The 19,426-nt window shown below is 36.7% G+C and overlaps 1 protein-coding gene across 1 annotated transcript; it reads left to right on the forward strand.

Moving 5' to 3' along the window:
- Positions 1–1,324: 1,324 nt before the first annotated feature.
- On the forward strand, positions 1,325–18,773 carry LOC112634537 (NKG2-D type II integral membrane protein). The gene is made up of 8 exons (XM_025402106.1): positions 1,325–1,436; positions 2,506–2,610; positions 4,428–4,535; positions 11,553–11,645; positions 11,864–11,899; positions 12,706–12,857; positions 14,010–14,113; positions 18,182–18,773. The coding sequence occupies exons 2-8, from the start codon at positions 2,571–2,573 to the stop codon at positions 18,297–18,299; spliced, it is 651 nt and encodes a 216-aa protein (XP_025257891.1). The 5' UTR covers positions 1,325–1,436; positions 2,506–2,570; the 3' UTR covers positions 18,300–18,773.
- Positions 18,774–19,426: the final 653 nt, after the last annotated feature.

Genomic DNA, 19,426 nt, shown 5'->3' on the forward strand with positions numbered 1-19,426 from the left:
GACCCACTTGAGCAGGCAGTCTGTCCCTTCTCAGATCTCAACCTCCGTGTTGGGAGATCCACTGCTCTCTTCAAAGCTGTCAGACAGAGTCGTTTGCGTCTGCAGAGGTTTCTGCTGCTTTTGTTGTTGTTGTTGTTGTTGTTGTGTAGCTGTGCCCTGTCCCCAGAGGTGGGGTCTACAGAGACAGGCAGGTTTCCTTGAGCTGCTGTGAGCTCCACCCAGTTGGAGCTTCCCAGCAGCTTTGTTTACCTACTTAAGCCTCAGCAATGGCGGGCGCCCCTCCCCCAGCCTGGCTGCTGCCTTGCCGGTAGATCACAGACTGCTGTGCTAGCAATGAGGGAGGCTCCGTGGGCGTGGGACCCTCCCGGCCAGGTGTGGGATATGATCTCCTGGTGTGCCTGTTTGCTTAAAGCACAATATTGGGGTGGGAGTTACCCGATTTTCCAGGTGTTGTGTGTCTCAGTTCCCCTGGCTAGGAAAAGGGATTCCCTTCCCCCTTGCGCTTCCCAGGTGAGGCGATGCCTCGCCCTGCTTCAGCTCTCGCTGGTCGGGCTGCAGCAGCTGACCAGCACCGATGGTCCGGCACTCCCCAGTGAGATGAACCCAGTACCTCAGTTGAAAATGCAGAAATCACCGGTCTTCTGTGTCGCTCGCGCTGGGAGTTGGAGACTGGAGCTGTTCCTATTCGGCCATCTTGCTCCGCCCCCCTAAGTTTTTTTTTTAACTTAAAGGCCAGTGTGATAGTAACCAAGGACTAATTATTGAATAGAAGCTAATTTCCCACTTTATCTGCAATGTTACCTTATATTTTTTAATCTATGTACATGACTTTTTCTTGTCTGTATTTTTTCCCTTCTCAATTTGTCTATCTATGTCCCACATGCCACTTTGCCTTTATTAATATGGTTTTAACATAGGTCTTACTATCTAATAAAACAAGGCTCCCACGTTTTCTTCATCTTCAATAGTGATTTTCCTAGTCTTGACTTTTGCAATTTAATGTATATTTAGAATTCTGCTTTGTAAGTCCCACAACAAAATCTGAGGTATTAACTGGAACTGAATTGAATCTTTAAAATATTTAGGATTAAATGGCATCATTTAAAATCATCATTTTCAAATCCTAAAATGTTATTAAAAATAATGGCAAAACTAAAATTACTTTTGCACCAACTGAACATTTATCCAACCATGGGTGGTCTTACCTCTTTTACCAAATTAACAATATTTCTATAGTGATAAGGCGGAAGTACTGTGGTTTATGTTTTTCCACAGGAAGGTGAGATTATAACATTTGTCACACCTTTCTCAAAGATAGAATTTCACTGAGTATCTCCACTTTCAATTCTAGATCAGGAACTGAGAACATATCTAAATTTTCTAGTTTTATAGAAGACTTTTATCCACAAGAATCAAGATCTTCCCTCTCTGAGCAGGTGTGTGTATGTGTGTGTGTGTGTGTGTTTATTATTCAAGATATGAGAAACTATATTTCGACCTCAAAAAAATAAAAATATTTACACTGTAAGGTAATTCTAATTGTTTCTTAGATGCTTGACTAGAACTCCTGAGGATACAGAATACTTATCATTTCTGATGTATATTCTATCACTGTATCTGATGATAGGGAATTAGGATATACCTATTAAAGAATTAGAAGTTGTAATATTACTATAAGAAGAAGCTTTGTCTCTAAGCAAAACTAGAAAAAATTGAATCTTTACCTTTAGGATTAGAAGAATTGAGTTTCAATTTGAATTCTCAAATTTTTGAGTTTTCTGATGTTGTAAGGGGCACTTACCTTTGACACACATCTTTACATGCAAGGTGAAACAAGTTATATCTGTGCTTTCCCACTATCATAATCAAATATGAAATAGCTTTTATTTTTAAAGTCTAAGCACTAGGCATATTTATTAGTTTTTTTTCTGGAAGCTCTGCTGTGCATTGCTAAGATGTTACTAAATAAACATGTGAGATTAGTTTTATTAATGATGATGGTGATGAGAATTTGTTGTTGATGATGATGATACGGGCACATTGGATGAAAATGCACTAGAAAAGGACATTCAATAAAAGTGCATAAAACTTACCTGAGTTTAGCTAGCAGAAAGAAAACTAAATTATTGCCAGATAAAATAAACAACTATAAACACTTGGTCTTAGCTAAAAGGCCAAGAAGCAATAAATAACTATAAACAGAAAACTGTGTGTGCTGTTATCTAATATCAGTAATGTAAAATATTTGTGTTAAATATCTCAATGTAGGTGAATTAATATATTCATTATATTGTTATGACATTTTGAAGTAATTGGCGATTATTTTACAACCAAGAGATATGTATACAATTATTTTTGCCTGGCTTTATGTGAATTGTCATTTCTATTCTTTTCTTAGAGGCATGCACGGGGGAAAGTTTCTGCATTTTACTTTTCTATTCAAAATATTTTCTCTCACCACAGGAAAGAGAACAAAAAACAAATACTCAATTTTATTTTATTCAGGAATCCTTTGTGCTTTGAAGACTTCAGATTCCTCTCTGAGGTAGACGTGCACTTACAATTATTTGATGGGGTGGATTCGTGGTCGGAGGCCTCGACACAGCTTGGGTATGTGTTCACCACATAAGTGTGTAGTTTTGTTTGTATACAATTTTAAGATACCAAGAATTTTACACAAGCATATAAGGCATAGGCAAGCAATTTACTCTGATTCTTTTCATGTTCTATTTATGTTGATTTCATGTTACGTCCGTATTGTATGTGAAATCAAGTCTTCCAAAACTTAAAAACTTTTTTTCCCTTTATTTTATTAACTATATTATGGTAAAGTCACAATTTGGGCCAGCTTGAAATAATGAAACAGATGTGGAGTCATACTTGAATTTTACTCAAACTTTTACCGCTCTCTAGATTTGAAATGGGGTCAATCTGCAACCTCTATGTAGTTTAGTTTAGTTTCTTTTTCTATCAAATACAGGCATGAAACATTCCATATTGATCTTAGTAGATTTGTGTAATATTCAAATCAAGTGACATGTATTTTAAAGCCCTTTTTATCCTAAAGGTGTTTATACATTTATAACTTATTCACAGTTGGTAACATTATATTAAATAAGCTTTATGATTTTGGCCATCTCTAATATTCAGTTTCTTCATCCATAAAGTGATACCTACTCTCTTTACTCCATATGTAAAATAACTGAGTTAGATATTACATGTGCAAACAATGTCTAAGTCTAATTTTAGCTATAAAAGATAATTCATATTATCATTTAATTTATAAAAGGCTTTTGTACAACAAACCCCCATGACATGAGTTTACATATGTAACAAACCTTTGCATACAACCCTGAACCGAAAATAAAAGTTTTAAAAAAAGCTTTTAAGAAAATATTAATCATCAGTAAATAATTAATATTTCAAGAGAGCAAAATGATTCTTTCAGTATTTTGTTCAGAGGCAAGATTATCTGTCTTTGTTCTAAAGGGTTAGATCCTACTATTTTAGCCTATGTATGTCCTTCATTATAAAGAAAATTAGACGGCTAGGCATAGTGGCTCATGCCTGTAATCCCAGAACTTTGGGAGGCTGAGGCAGGTGGATCACCTGAGCTCAGGAGTTCGAGACCAGCCTGGCCAATATGATGAACCCCCGTCTGTACTAAAAATAAAAAAATTAGCCAGGTATGGTGGCACAAGCCTGTAATCCCAGCTACTCAGGAGGCTGAGGCAGGAGAATCGCTTGAATCCAGGAGGTGGAGGTTGCAGTGAGCCAGGATCACGCCACTGCATTCCAGCCTAGGCTACAAGAGCGAAACTCTATCTCAAAAAATAAAAAATAATAAATAAATAAATAAATAAAAGAAAATTAGACACACTAGTATTTACTAAAAGCTTACTAAATGATTGATGTTATTGATGTTAAGTTCCTTATATTTTTATTTCATTTTTAAAATACCCATACTGGGTTGTAATAGTATCCTTTTCTTTTTTATTTCTTTCTTCTTTTGCAAGTTAGGAAACTGGGATGCAAAAGCTAGATTATTTATGAAGTTATATTAAGTTTGTATATGTGGATAGGTGATTTAAATACATGTCTTTCTCCAACATGTCTTTTCACTATACCAAGTCCCTTTCTGGTAATGTTAGATTTCATTATACATTAGGATTTAACTAATTTTAATAGTTAAAATTAGTTAGGATTTGCTGAGGGTACTTTGCATGGCATAAATGTAATTTTATTTATATAGTAAAGTGTAAACATAATAATGTAGTAATATAAAATGAAAGTAAATTCATGTTGTACTTTAAAAAGGATTGTCATGAGAAGTACATAGATGGAAATGGCAAGTGGAATTTTTTAAATGTATGCACCAAATAGCAGAAAGGCCATAACTCATATAAGCCTGAATTCTTTCTCTCTAGAGATGAGTGAATTTCATAATTATAAGTTGGGTCTAGCAAAGAGTGATTTTTCAACACGATGCCAAAAGCAAAGATGTCCAGTAATCAAAAGCAAATGTAGAGAAAACGGTAAGTCCTATGTTCCATTTGTCTACTCTCAGTATATTCAAATGAATCTTGGAAACTATGTGATTAAATCAATGACAATCATTCAGTTTACTTTATCTTCATCAGGAAAGCAGGAATACCCCCATGAACTCTAATATAATATTAAAATATATAATAAAATTATGGTATTAAAAGCTATTGAGTTTAGAATATTTTCATGGCCTAAAAAATGATGAGTTTATTTATCATGATAATATAATTGAGGCAGGAATTTCTAAGAGATTACTGAAAAGAAAACTAAATAGAAATGAAAAACAGAAAAGATATTTTAAAAATCCTCCAGAAGGCCGGGCGCGGTGGCTCAAGCCTGTAATCCCAGCACTTTGGGAGGCCGAGGCGGGTGGATCACGAGGTCAGGAGATCGAGACCATCCTGGCTAATATGGTGAAACCCCGTCTCTACTAAAAATACAAAAAACTAGCCGGGCGTGGTGGCGGGCGCCTGTAGTCCCAGCTACTCGGAGGCTGAGGCGGGCGAATGGCGTGAACCCGGGAGGCGGAGCTTGCAGTGAGCCGAGATCGCGCCACTGCACTCCAGCCTGGGCGACACAGCGAGACTCCGTCTCAAAAAAAAAAAAAAAAAAATCCTCCAGAGATATGTTCCTAAATATTATAGAAGTGATAGCTAGATTATTATTTATACAATTGTTTCTGACTGCAGTGAAGAAGATGTACTCTCCAATGTCTTTTTTCAAAGCAGAATATTATGGATAATAGACCTTTATATAGTTTGTATGAAAAGCAAAACAACAGGTGACCCCTCAATTTTGATTAAAAACTAAGAAACAAATTATTAATGAATAGCATCACTTTACAAGAATTAATTTAAGGAATGCAAAGTGCTATATGTAAAAATTCCTTTTTGGACTAAAATATTCAATTGTTACCAAAATTTTAAACCCACATGCCTTTTCACTCAGCAATTATCATTGTGGGAATTTATCCCAGAGAGGGACTCAAAAATATGCACAGATGGGTATGAAATGTATCATTATTTCTAATAGAAACACCTAAGAAACAAATTAAATATCCACTGGAAAAAAAATTCAAAGTCTGTCAAAAATTAGATTCTGTCCAGAGTTGTCAGTGAAATACAATGCAGCTATTTATAAATTTGGTATCCTTAAACGCCATGAGAACTAATCACCAGGATATTGTCTTAGGTTAAAAAATAAAAATAAAAATTCATAGGATATTTTGTATATTATAGTTTCTTTAAAATGTATTTTTAATATGTAGCTAAGGGGAATGGTAATTTTTATTTATTTCTAGTTGGCATGTAATAATTATACATATTTAAGGGATACAGTGATATTTCCATACAACTATACAATGTCTAATGACCAAATCAAGGTAATTAGCATATCCATCACCTCAAACATTTATCAGTTCTTTGTGTTGGGAACATTCAAAACCTCTTCTAGCTATCTGAAAATATACAATAAATTACTCTTAACTGTACACTCCCTACAGTGCTGTAGGAACACTAGAAAAAGCCCGCATGTAGCTGTAATTATGTATCCATTAACCTCTCCCAATCTTCTCCTCCTCACTATTCTTTCTAGCCTTAAATAACCACAATTCTACTCTCTAATTCTGTGAGCTAAAAGTTTGGATCTCCTACATATGAGTGAGAATACGCAGTATTTATCTTTCTATGCCTTATTTACTTTACTTAACATTATGTACTTCTGACGCATCCATGTTGGTGCAAATAATAGGATTTCATTCTTTTCATTCTTTTTTTATGACTGAATGGTATTACTCTGTGTGTGTGTGTGTACACACATTTTGTTTAGCCATTCATCTGTTAATGGACACAGGTTGATTCCATATCTTGGCTATTGTGAATAATGCTGCAATAGATATGGGGCTGCAGACATTATTTCAATATACTGATTTCTATTTTTGGTTTTTTAAGGAACCTCCATACTGTTTCCATAATGGCTATACTAATTTACATTCCCACCAACATTATATAAACATTAGCCTTTCCCTGCATCTTCACTGTCATTTGTTATTTTTTGTTTTTTTAAATAATAGCTATTCTAACTTAGGGTGAGATGATACTCATTGTGGTTTTGATTTTCATCTTATTGATGATGAATGATGTTGAACTTTCAAAAAATATATCCATGGCTATTTGTTTATCTTCTCAGAAATATCTATTCAGATCCTTTTCTCATTTTCAAATCAGTTTTTGTTGTTGATGATGCTGTTGAGTTGTTTGAATTCCTTGTATATTCTGGATATTGTTCTCTTGTCAGAGGAATAATTTGCAAGTATTTTCTCTCATTCTACAAGTTGTCTCTTCACTCTGTCACTTGTTTCCTATGCAGTAGTGTTTTAGTTTGATACAGCCTCATTTGTTTCTTTTTGCTTTTGTTGCCTGTACTTTTGAAGTCTTACTCATAAAATCTTTGCCTAGACTCATGTCCTGTGGTGTTTCTCTTATCTCTTCTAGTAGTTTTGTAGATTCAGTTCTTACCTTTAAGTCATTAATCCATTTTGAGTTGATTTTTGTATATAGTGTGAGATGAGGGTCTAATTTCATTCCTCTGTGTGGATATCCAGTTTTTTCAGCTCCATTTATTGAAGTGCCTGTCCTTTCCCAGTGTATGTTATTGGTGCCTTTCTGGAAAAATCAGTTGGCTGTAAATAGATGGATTTATTCCTGCATTGTCTATTCTGTTTTATTGGTCTAAATGTCTAGTTTTATGTCAACGCCATACTGTTTAAGTTATTATAGTTCTGTAGTATATATTGAAATCAGGTAATGTGATGCCACCAGTTTTCTTCATTTTTGTTCAAGATTGCTTTGACTATTCAGTCTTTTGTGGTACCATACAAATTTTAGGATATTTTTTCTATTTCTGTAGAGAATGTTATTAGTATTGTGATAGGAATTGCATTGAATCTATAGATTGCTTTGAGTCATATAATTACTTTAACAATATTCTTTCAGTCTATGAACATCAGATGTCTTTCCATGTTTTTGCATCCTCTCTGGTTTCATTAATCAGTATTTTATAGTTTTCATTGTAGAGATCTTCCACTTGTGTGATTAAATTTATTTCAGGGTATTTTATTATTTGTAGGTATAAATGGAATTGACTTCTTGATTTCTTTTTCAGCCAGTTTGTTATTGGTGTATAGAAACACTACTGATTTTTGTATGTAGATTTTTGTATCCTGAAACTTTACTGAATTTGTTTATTTGTTCAAAGGCATTTTGTTTGATTTTCATGTATCTGTGCAGTTTCCAAAGTTCCTCTTGTTATCAATTTCTAGTTTTATTCCATTGTTGTCAGAAAATTTACTTGATATAATATTGAATTTTGAAAATGTGTTGAGACTTATCACCTAGCATATGGTCTATCCTGATGAATGTTCCATATGATGATAATAAGAATATGTGTTTTGCAGCAGTTGGATGAAATGTTCTGTACATTTAGTAAGGTTCATTAGGTCTATATTATAGTTTTACTTGAATGTTTCTTTGCTAATTTTCTCTCTGAACGATCTGTCCATTGCTTAAAATGTGTGGTTGAACTCCTCTACCCTTATTGTATTAGTCTATTTCTCCCTTCAGATCTATTAATATTTACTTAATATATCTGAGTGCTGCAGTATTGGGTGCATATGTATACTTATAAATACAATATTATATTGCTGAAATGACCCATTTGTCATTATATAATGGTCTTCTTTGACTCTTTTTTACTCTTTTTGACTTAAAGTCTACTTTATCTAAGTATAGCTATGCCTTCTCTTTACTGGTTTTCATTTTCATGGAATATCTGTTTTCATCCTATACTGTCAGTCTATGTGTGTTTTTACGAGCAAAGTGAGTTTCTTGAAGGCAATGTATTGTTCAGTTTTGTTGTCTTTTACTTGGAGAATTTAGCCCCCTTGCATTTAATATTATTATTGGTAAGTAAAAACTTACTATTGCCATTTTGTTCCTTGTTTTCTAGTAGTTTTGTAAGTCTTCCTTTCTTCCTGTCTTCCTTTGTGATTAAGTTGCTTTCTCTGGCAGTGTATTTTAATTCCTTGATTTTCATTTTAGTGTATCTATTATAGGTTTTTGTTTTGTCGTTACCATGAGACTTACAAGGACATCTTATAACTATAGCAATTATTTTATACTGATGACAACTTAACTTTGATCATGAAGAAAAGAAAAACAAAACAAAAAAAAACCTAAACAACTCTACACTTTAACTCCATCTCCTCTCACATGTTGACTTATGTTTGCATGGATTTACATCATTTTATATTGACTATCTCTTAACAAATTATAATTACTTTTATTTTGATAGAGTTGTCTTTTTATCTTTAGAAGATCTGTGTGGTTGAGGCACCACTATTGCAGTATTAGAATATTCTGAATTTGTCTGTGTACTTACTTTTATCAGTGAGTTTTATACCTTCAAATCTTTTCTTATTGCACATTTATGTTCTTTTTTTCTGACTGAAAAAACTCTCTTTAGCATGTCATGTAAGACAGGTCTAGTGGGAATAAATTCACTCAACTTTTGTTTGCCTGAGAAATATTTTTTCTCTCCGTCATGTTGATAGTTTTGTTGGGTACAGTATCTCAGTTGGTGTTTTTTTTTCCTCGGGTCTTTGAGTATGTCACCCCACTTCCTCTTGGCCTATAAAGTTTCTGCTAAGAAGTCTGCTAACAGATGTGTTGAAGCTTCTTTATATTTATTTTGCTTTTTAAATTTTGCTTCCTTTAAAATTCTGACTTTATCTCAAGCTTTGAACATTTAAATTTTATATGCCTTGTGGTAATCTTATTTGGGTTGAATCTGCTTGCTAATCTTTGACCTTCCTCTATGTGGTTATTCATATCTTTCTCTGGGTTTGGTAAGTTTTCTGTTTGTCCACAGCTTCCCAGACCAGTGCTGTGCCAGGGCTTGCCCAAGGGCCATGGTTGCTATGGCCTGCAACCACTGAAATTTTCCTGAGACCCAAGGCCACTTTAGTCAGCTGGTGATAAAATGGGCTGAGACTAAGGTTCCTCCTGCCTAAGCAGTGGATTCCTTTCTGGCCCACGTGGGTCAAAATGCTGCCCGTATGAGCACTGGTGTGGAATCAAAGGCCATGGGGTCTCTGTCTTTTGCTGTGTTCCAATGTGGTGGGGCCAGGTCTAAGTTCCAACACAAAGTCCCACACTCTTATTTCCATTTACTGAGCAGGCAGTTTCTCTCCAAGCACTGCAGTATCTGGGTTTGGAAGAGGGGTGTTTAGGCAAGGCAAGATGGTCTTTTCTTACCTCTTTAATGTGTTTTTTCTTGTTATCATGCCAAAATCAGGGTACTGTGATAGCTCACCTAATTTCTTGAATTCTTTTGAAGGTACTTTCTTGCATGGATAGTTATTTAGTTTGATGTTGCTGTGAGAAGATAATAGCTAAAGGGTTCTTCATAGCCAGCTTGCTCTTCTGTCATTTTCTTCATTGTTCTTCGGTATACCTGTTGTTTCACCTACCCATTGATTTTTTTTCTCCTCTATCATTATCTATCTTTGTGGTTTGGTGGTTCTCTGCAGTAATAAGATTTGATTCCTTTCTCTTTCTTATTTGTGTATCTGCTCTACCAGTTTTATACTTCTGTGCATTTTTATGGTGATAGATATTGTCCTTTTGCTTCCAGATATAGGACTCCCTTAAGCATCTCTTGTGGGGCTAGTCTAGTGGTGATGAATTCCCTCAGTTTTTGCTTGTCTGGAAGAATATGTCTCCTTTATTTCTAAAGGATAGCTTTGCTTAATACAGTATTCTTATTTGGCAGAGGTCTTTTTTTTTTTTTTTTTTTTTTTTGGCATTTTGAATTTATCATCCCATGCTCTTCTGGCCTGCTGCTGGAGAAAGTGAGATTGCTGGCCGTGGTGGCCGTGGGCCCCAAGCAAGTGGCTCTGGGAATCTGGGGTGCACATGCATGACTCTGTCTATGCTGAGGACAGACTCTCTACTTGGCTGCATCACCTGTTCCCTGGACAAAGGGCTCTGTATGGGCTTGACGCAAGGGTCACGACTACACCATTGATTGGGATCACCTGGTGTTGCTATGCTGCAGTCCTCTAGGTGGATTTGGTGGAATGTCAGCAGGGTCCCAGGCATGTGAAGATGCAGAAGCTATTGGGCCCCAAAGATGTGAAGATAAAGGAACTATTAGGCCCCAGGGCAGAGTGTACTTTGGTGGTGGCTACACTCTCAAAATGGTGCAGTGCTGCTGCAGCCTGTGTTCCAGAGAAGAGGAGGGACCCCAGTGTGAACTCCCACCCTGAAATAATGCAGTGATGTGGGTTCCAGTCAACTCCCTATACTGGACTCAGGGATTGTGAGGAATGTGGAGCTCTCCTATAGCTAGGAGAGCAGGTATTTATAATGGGAATGTGGACCCCTGGGGAGCTCCTGCTTACCTTTTCTCCTCAATGGAGAGTCCCTCTTGGCTCTAAGCTGATCCATGTCACCTGCTTCTCTTCCCTTTCTATGCTATCGCCCTGAGCATCTGTGCCTCAGAGAGACTTGGTCACTTTCTTGCTGAATTCCAGCCTTCTCCCTTCAACACTCTATTCAACGTGTGGTTATCTACTTGTTGTTTTGGTCCCTTGTGGAAGTGAGTGCTGGGTGCCTGCAGTTAGCCATCTTGATGATGCTTCCTCCTTCTTTGTTTATGTTTATTATTGTATCTGCATAAAAATAATAAATCATAAGCATAATTTACTCTAGGGATGACTGGGGAACTTGTAGAGAAGTATAGAAGGAAATATTACATTGTTGTACTCTAGTTTTTGATCATTTGCAAAATATTTATGCTCTGTTCTGGGAAAAATAATTAAGGCAGAAAAAGGATCAATACTACCTTCTCATTAAAAAAAGAAAAAACCTCTAATATTTATATTAAATACAAAGATACCCAAACCCTTTATGCTTCTTTTTCTGATCTGTCTCTTTTTTCTTTGACAGCATCTCCACTTTTTTTCTGCTGTTTCATTGCTGTAGCTATGGGAATCCGTTTCATTATTATGGTAACAATATGGAGTGCCGTATTCCTAAATTGTAAGTGATAACAGAGAAGTAGATTGCAACATTGTTAATTTAACAATTATAATGTATTACTTTTGTTAGTATTCAGAAACACAGAAACATAAACTAGAAATATTAAATGTATCTTTGTCATATTTTTGCTATTAGTCCAGAAATGTGTAAACTATATTTGCTTATAGTATAAATTACTAACAATACAAACTTTTTAATACTTATGGTTATTTTAATAGCATTATTCAACCAAGAAGTTCAAATTCCCTTGACTGGTAAGTGAATTTTTTAAATGTTTTAGAACATATATTATATGTATCTACCTACACTATTGTGTAGGCATGTATTCAATGATGTAAGAAAAGGAAAAATTAAATAATTAATTCTAGTCTGTAATACACTATGGCTTCTGTTTTCCTTTTAACAATGAGGGAATACTTGTAAAAGTAGAGGATTCTTAGGTTTGGTATCTTTCTCTCTCTCTCTCTTTCTCTCCAATACTTGTGAAAAATAGAGGCTACTTAGGTGTGGTTTGACATCTTTCTCTCTCTCTCTCTTTTTTTTTTTTTTTTTGAGATGGGGTCTCACTCTGTCACCCAGGCTGGAGTGCAGTGGGTTGATCTCAGCACAGTGCAACCTCTACCTCCCGGTTTCAAGTGATTCTCATGCCTCAGCCTCCCAAGTACTTGGGACTGCAACCTCCACCTCCTGGGCTCGAGCAATTCTCGTGCCTCAGCTTCCCAAGTAGTTGGGACTGCAGGCATGCGCCACCACACCGGCTAATTTTTGTATTTTTAGTAGAGGCAGGTTTTCACCATGTTGGCCAGGCTGGTATCAAACTTCTAACCTCAAGTGAGTCGCCTGCCTTGGCCTCCCAAAGTGCTAGGATTACAGGCATAAGACACCACGCCCAGCCTGGCATCTCTCTATGAATATGTAGAGATATGCCTTTGGTTATGACTATGATAATTTAATAATCTGAAATTTTAGAGTTGGAGTGAAAAAGACATTTAATTTGTATAGATAAAATCTGCTATAATGTTCACATGTGTAGAATTAATAATATATTCTCCTTTTCTAGAAAGTTACTGTGGCCCATGTCCTAAAAACTGGATATGTTATAAAAATAACTGCTACCAGTTTTTTAATGAGAGTAAAAACTGGTATGAGAGCCAGGCTTCTTGTATGTCTCAAAATGCCAGCCTTCTGAAAGTATACAGCAAAGAGGACCAGGTTGAGTATTTATTTTAATTTCCCATCCTATATTTAATCCTAACATCTGAGGCAAATCATTGGAATATGAACCTGGAACATATAAGGGACACTATGACTTGGTTATTCTAATACCAACCCTAAATCTTTCTTCATTGAAAATAACAAAGCATAGAAATTGCAGGTATCAGACACATGAAAAAATGCTCGTCATCACTGGCCATCAGAGAAATGCAAATCAAAACCACAATGAGATACCATCTCACACCAGTTAGAATGGCAATCATTAAAAAGTCAGGAAACAACAAGTGCTGGAGAGGATGTGGAGAAATAGGAACACTTTTACACTGTTGGTGGGATTGTAAACTAGTTGAATCATTGTGGAAAACAGTATGGCGATTCCTCAAGGATCTAGAACTAGAAATACCATATGACCCAGCCATCGCATTACTGCGTATATACCCAAAGGATTCTAAATCATGCTGCTATAAAGACACACGCACACGTATGTTTATTGCAGCACTATTCACAATAGTAAAGACTTGGAATCAACATTCCACTGATGGAATGTTGGAATGTCCATCAGTGACAGACTGGATTAAGAAAATGTGGCACATCTACACCATGGAATACTATGCAGCCATAAAAAAGGATGAGTTCGTGTCCTTTGTAGGGACATGGATGCAGCTGGAAACCATCATTCTCAGCAAACTATCGCAAGAACAGAAAACCAAATACGGCATGTTCTCACTCATAGGTGGAAACTGAACAATGAGATCCCTTAGACACAGGAAGGGGAACATCACGCACCGGGGCCTATTATGGGGAGGGGGCAGTGGGGAGGAATGGCATTGGGAGTTATAACTGATGTAAATGACGAGTTGATGGGTGCTGATGAGTTGATGGGTGCAGCACACCAACATGGCACATGTATACACATGTAACAAACCTGCACGTTGTGCACATGTACCCTAGAACTTAAAGTATAATTAAAAAAAAAGAAAGAAAGAAATTGCAGGTATCATGTATGTGTGCTCAGATGGGAATTATGCTAGTTGGGGGGCAGAATGCATGTTTTTACAAGTGTGAGAACAGATGAAATGGCTATGGTCTTGCGTTTACTAAAATTATGAACACTGATTTTACTTACAGTGTATTTGTGATTTCAAACAGGATTTACTTAAACTGGTGAAGTCATATCACTGGATGGGATTAGTACACATTCCAACAAATGGATCTTGGCAGTGGGAAGATGGCTCCATTCTCTCACCCAACCTGTAAGTCTTTGACCCAATGGGTCTCTAGTTTTGAATTTTTTTCCTAAGCTTTCCCTGTAATAATTCTAATCACTCATTTCACATAATCCCAAGACATTTGCATGTTCTAATAGATTTACTAAAAAGTGCTTAGGCCCTAAATTTAGGAGAAAGTTGTATTCATTGTAGAGTAGCCAACACAAATACTAGTAAGTAATATAAATTGTTTAGTATATGGTAAGTACTATGCAAGGCAGGTCTAATATTATGTTCGTTTTACAGATAAAGAGACAGAAGCAGAGAGGTTAAGTATCACATACATTTCTTTCTGAATTTATTACCAGACATGTTGAGATATAATTAACATAATAAATTGCACATATATAAAGTACACAATTTAACAAGTCTCAAGAAATATATATATATATACTCATGAAACCATTAAGAACATCAAGATAATTAACCTGGAAAACATTCTCTAGGCATGCACCTTTGTGATTTCTCCTCTGTGTCCCTACGTACTTACCTCTTTCTCTTTCCAGTCAATCAGTTTTCTGCCACTTTAGTTTGCAATTCATAGAATTTAATATAAATGAAGTCCTACAATATGTATCATTTGCAAAGTCTTATTTTCACTTAGAAAAGTTGTCTTGAGATTCAGCCATCTCATTGCATGAGTAAAGAGTTAATTACCTTTTATCTCTTCATTTATTGATGTATATTTAGGTAATTCCCAGTTATTGATCATTACAAATAATGCTACTTGCTAATAATATTTGTGTACAAGTATTTGTATCATATTAACGAAGTCTTTCTTTTCCTTAATATAAACACCTAGAAACAAAATGACTGAATCATATAAGTATATATTTAACCTTTTTAAAAGTGCCACACTGTTATCCAAAGTGGTGGTGATATTTTACAAATTTTACTTTCTACCTATCTGTATGTAAGAGAAAATCTGAGAGAGAAGTTGCTTCATATCCTAGTCAACACTTGCTTTGATTAGCCTCTTAAATTTTATACTGGTTGGGCGCAGTGGCTTACGCCTATAATCCCAGCACTTTGGGAGGCCGGGGCAGGCAGATCACCTGAGGTTGTGAGTTCGAGACCAACCTGGCCAATGTAGTGAAACGCCGTCTCTACTAAAAATACAAAAATTAGCTGGACGAGGTGGCAGGCACCTGTAATCCCAGCTAGTCAGGAGGCTGAGGCAGGAGAAACGCTTGAAGCTGGGAGGCGGAGGTTGCAGTGAGCCGAGATTGCACCACTGCACTCCAACCTCAGTGACAGAGCGAGACCCTATCTCATAAATAAATAAATAAGTAAATTTTAGACACACTAAATGATGTGTTTTGGTATATGAGTGTAGTTTTAACTTGTATTTTACTAATGCAATGATGTTAAGTAGCATTTTTTTGTGCTTATTTGCCATTGAGGTAAAAATTTTCTTCTCACTGATTTCTGCTTTGATCTTTATTATTTAATGTCTTCTTATAGTAGGTTAAATTTGCTTTTTTAGTTTCTTATATTGAAAGCTGATATGTTGATCTGAAACTTTTTTTCTAATAAAAGTTATACTATTAATATGTGAGATGATTTGGCAACATCCCCACATATTTTAAGATACTATTTTTTAATTTCCATTCAGTTAAAAATAGTTTCTAAATTGTCTTTTGCATTCTTTGATTCATTGATTTTTAACATGTGTCATTTAGTTTTCAACATTTGTGAATTTTTCAGACATATTTTTATTGTTGATTTCTAATTTAATTTCAATTTTATTAGAGAATTATTTTGTATAGTAAATCTGGCACTTTTTAAAAGTGTTCTTTTCATTGATTTTCAAATTTACTTTGCTACTTTAATGATTAATTGACAATGATCAATGCACAACCTTTTACTCTCATGTATTCTTTTCAACTTTCCCCTTGTGTTTATTGTAGCAAGAACTCCTTACCTTCCTTCCTCATTATCTGTTTATAATTTGGAAGCCCCAGTATACCTTAGAATTGATACACAACGTCGTCATTTATGTATGGTTTGCAAGTTTATTTTTAACAGAAAAAACATTGGTTCTCTAAAAAAAAAAATAAGAGTTGTATCATATTTTCTCAATATTTTCCTATCTACAAGGACAAAACTTTCTTTCAGAAGCAAAACGACTGGCATACTAACTTTCTGTTTATGCATGTAGTAATTATTTGTTGACTGCTACACAATTTCTAGGAATTATGCAGAGAAAACTACAGAGATGAGTAGAATAAAACTCATTTAGGAGCTTCAAACTCTAGTCAGAGATGTAGTTGTAAGCAAATAATCCAGTGTTGTTAGGTACTCTGGCAGAAGTGTGATGAAAGTAGTATGAAAAAACACACACAGAAATTGAAGGAACACACGGACAAAGTGATATTGAAAAGAACGAGGCCGAGTGGAGTGGCTCATGCCTGTAATCCCAGCACTTTGGGAGGCCAAGGCAGGGAGACTACCTGAGGTTAGGAGTTCAAGACCAGCTTGGCCAACATGGCGAAACCTATCTCTACTGAAAATACAAAAAATAGCTGGTTGTGGTGGCAGGCACCTGTAATCCCAGCTACTCACGAGGCTGAGGTAGGAGAATTGCTTGAACCCAGGAGGCGGAGGTTGCAGTGAGATGAGGTTGTGCCACTGCACTCCAGGCTGGCTACAAGAGCAAAACACTGTCAAGAAGAAGGAAGGAAGGAAGGAAGGAAGGAAGGAAGGAAGGAAGGAAGGAAGGAAGGAAGGAAGGAAGGAAGGAGGGAAGGAAGGAAGGAAGGAAAGAAGGAAGGAAGGAAGGAAAGAAGGAAAGAAGGAAGGAAGGAAGGAAGGAAAGAAGGAAAGAAGGAAGGAAGGAAGGAAGGAAGGGAGGGAGGGAGGAGGGAGGAAGGAAGGAAAGAAGGAAGGGAGGGAGGGAAAGAAAGGGACTCTAATGTAGACTGAACCTAGTAAGAGCAGTTATTAAAAAATCTAGTCTGGAGCCGGGTGCAGTGGCTCACACCTGTAGTCCCAGCACTTTGGGAGGCCAAGGTGGGTGAATTGCTTTAGGTCAGGAGTTCATGCCCAGCCTGGCCAATATCGTGAAACCCCATCTCTACTAGAAATACAAAAATTAGCTGGATGTGATGGCACATACCTGTAATCTCAGCTACTCAGGAAACTGAGACAGGACAATCACTTGCACTTGGGAGGCAGAGTTTGCAGTGAACCAAGATTAAACCAGTGCACTCCAGCCTCGGCAGTGGAGCAAGATTCTGTCTTAAAAAACAAGCAAACAAACAAACAACAAAGCAAAAACTCTTTAAAAATAGTTTTCTTCCTACAGTGGTCGATTGTTCAATTATAGAACAGAGGTCATTACATTGTCCTTTTAAATAGGGATAGCATCAGACCATAATATTTCTATTTTTTGTCAGTTTTACATTGAAGTGACATCCTCACTCTTTCTTGAGCTTTCTATTTCCCATCTCTTATGAAAGAAAACAAGTTATTATTAATCATGTAATTCCAAAAGATTAAAGATGCCAGAGTAAAACACATATATAGATATAGAAATCTCTACATGAAATGCCTAAACACATGCACGCATGCATACAAACACACACACTTATATACACTTGTGAATGTGTGTATGTATTAGAAGATTTGAAGTTTTATTTTCATTTCCTTACCAAGTAAAATTGCATATATCTGAAGAATATGTTTTATTTTTCCACAAAACACAGTATGAAATTCTAAATTGAATTCTGAATTGATTTCTCACTTAAATATTTGTTTTAAAATAAACATTTTAAAGTTTTCATTTAACTTGGGTATACATATGAACAGATTTTATACTTCAGAATTGACTAGTTTCCAATGTATGATAAAAAGAGTGGCACATTATTTACAATTTTTACTTTTATTATCTGAGTTGGCTATATTTTGTTTATAAATTAGGACTAGGCATGGTCCTAAAATATCCTAAAATGGTATGAAGTTCCTATATTTGAAGTTCAATAGGTATGATTCATTTTTATTTTCCTGCATTAATAGAATCATGTTTGTAATTTTTAATTGTCTCTCCTCTAGACTAACAATAATTGAAATGCAGAAGGGAGACTGTGCACTCTATGCCTCAAGCTTTAAAGGCTACATAGAAAACTGTTCGATTCCAAATACATACATCTGCATGCAGAGGACTGTGTAAAGATGATCAACCATCTCCATAAAAGCCAGGAACAGAGAAGGGATTACACCAGCGGAAACACTGCCAACTGAGACTAAAGGAAACAAACAAAACGGGACAAAATGACCAACGACTGTCAGATTTCTTAGAGTCCACAGGACCAGACCATAGAACAATTTCACTGCAAACATGCATGATTCTCCAGGACAAAGAAAGAGAGATCCCAAAGGCAATTCAGATGTCCCCAAGGCTGCCTCTCCCACCATAAGCCCAGAGTGGATGGGCTGGGGGAGGGGTGCTGTTTTAATTTCTAAAGGTAGGACCAACACCCGCGGGATCAGTGAAGGGCGAGAAGCCCAGCAGATCCCTGAGAGTGCAACCCCCACCTCCACAGGAAATTGCCTTATGGGCAGGGCCATAGCAGAGAGACACAGCATGGGCAGTGCCTTCCCTGCCTCTGGGGATCATGCTGCCACTTTTAATGGGTCCTCTACCGCCCCCAGCCCCTCTGGGTTGGATTAGTGGTCGGTCCCTGGGAGGTGATCAAGCTCCTCTTCATCCCTATGGCACGGGCTTTCCTGCCTTGGGCCTTTACTCCTTACCGCAGTTCCTGAAGTGCTGGTATTGTCCTGCAGCCCCGTCCGGTTGCACTGCCAGGCAGGGTGCCAGCACATGGGGAGAGCCGGTCTCCATCCGAGTGAAGCTCACCTGCAGCACACCTTGCATGCCGGGTCTCCCCTGGCCCTGGGGCTCTAGAACTGCAGGCAAAGGGGACAGTAAATCTGTCATCTCCAATCCCGGGTGACCCCCAGAAATGTAGTGCGATAGATAAGAAATCAGAGAGACCAAGGGGTTGAGGAGGATATTTATTATTTAGGTGCACTGGACCAGTCAGATTAACATCCAAACGACTGAGCCCTGAACAAAGAGTCAAGTTACCTTTTAATCATTTCGTGGGTGGGAGATTTGTGCAGGGGGAAGCATATTACAGAAACAAGAAACAAAGACGTTATTCAATTGAGACGTGCATCACATCATTTCTTACTTTTCAAGGAAAAGCATATTTTGCGACTTGAGTTTATCTGTCTAGTGACCTTGCAGCTGCACAGCTAGAGAAACGGGTCTTCACAATGCCTGGGAAAGGGAGA

This window comes from Theropithecus gelada, chromosome 11, assembly GCF_003255815.1.
Source record: "Theropithecus gelada isolate Dixy chromosome 11, Tgel_1.0, whole genome shotgun sequence".
Classification (NCBI taxonomy): Eukaryota; Metazoa; Chordata; class Mammalia; order Primates; family Cercopithecidae; genus Theropithecus; species Theropithecus gelada.

Bases quoted from the DNA above. Each gene is read 5' to 3' on its own strand.
- LOC112634537 (XM_025402106.1), top strand. From the start codon at position 2,571: ATGGGGTGGATTCGTGGTCGGAGGCCTCGACACAGCTTGG. The intron at 2,611-4,427 runs GTATGTGTTCAC...CTTTCTCTCTAG, and splicing joins GAGGCCTCGACACAGCTTGG to AGATGAGTGAATTTCATAAT. The intron at 11,646-11,863 runs GTAAGTGATAAC...TTATTTTAATAG, and splicing joins GAGTGCCGTATTCCTAAATT to CATTATTCAACCAAGAAGTT.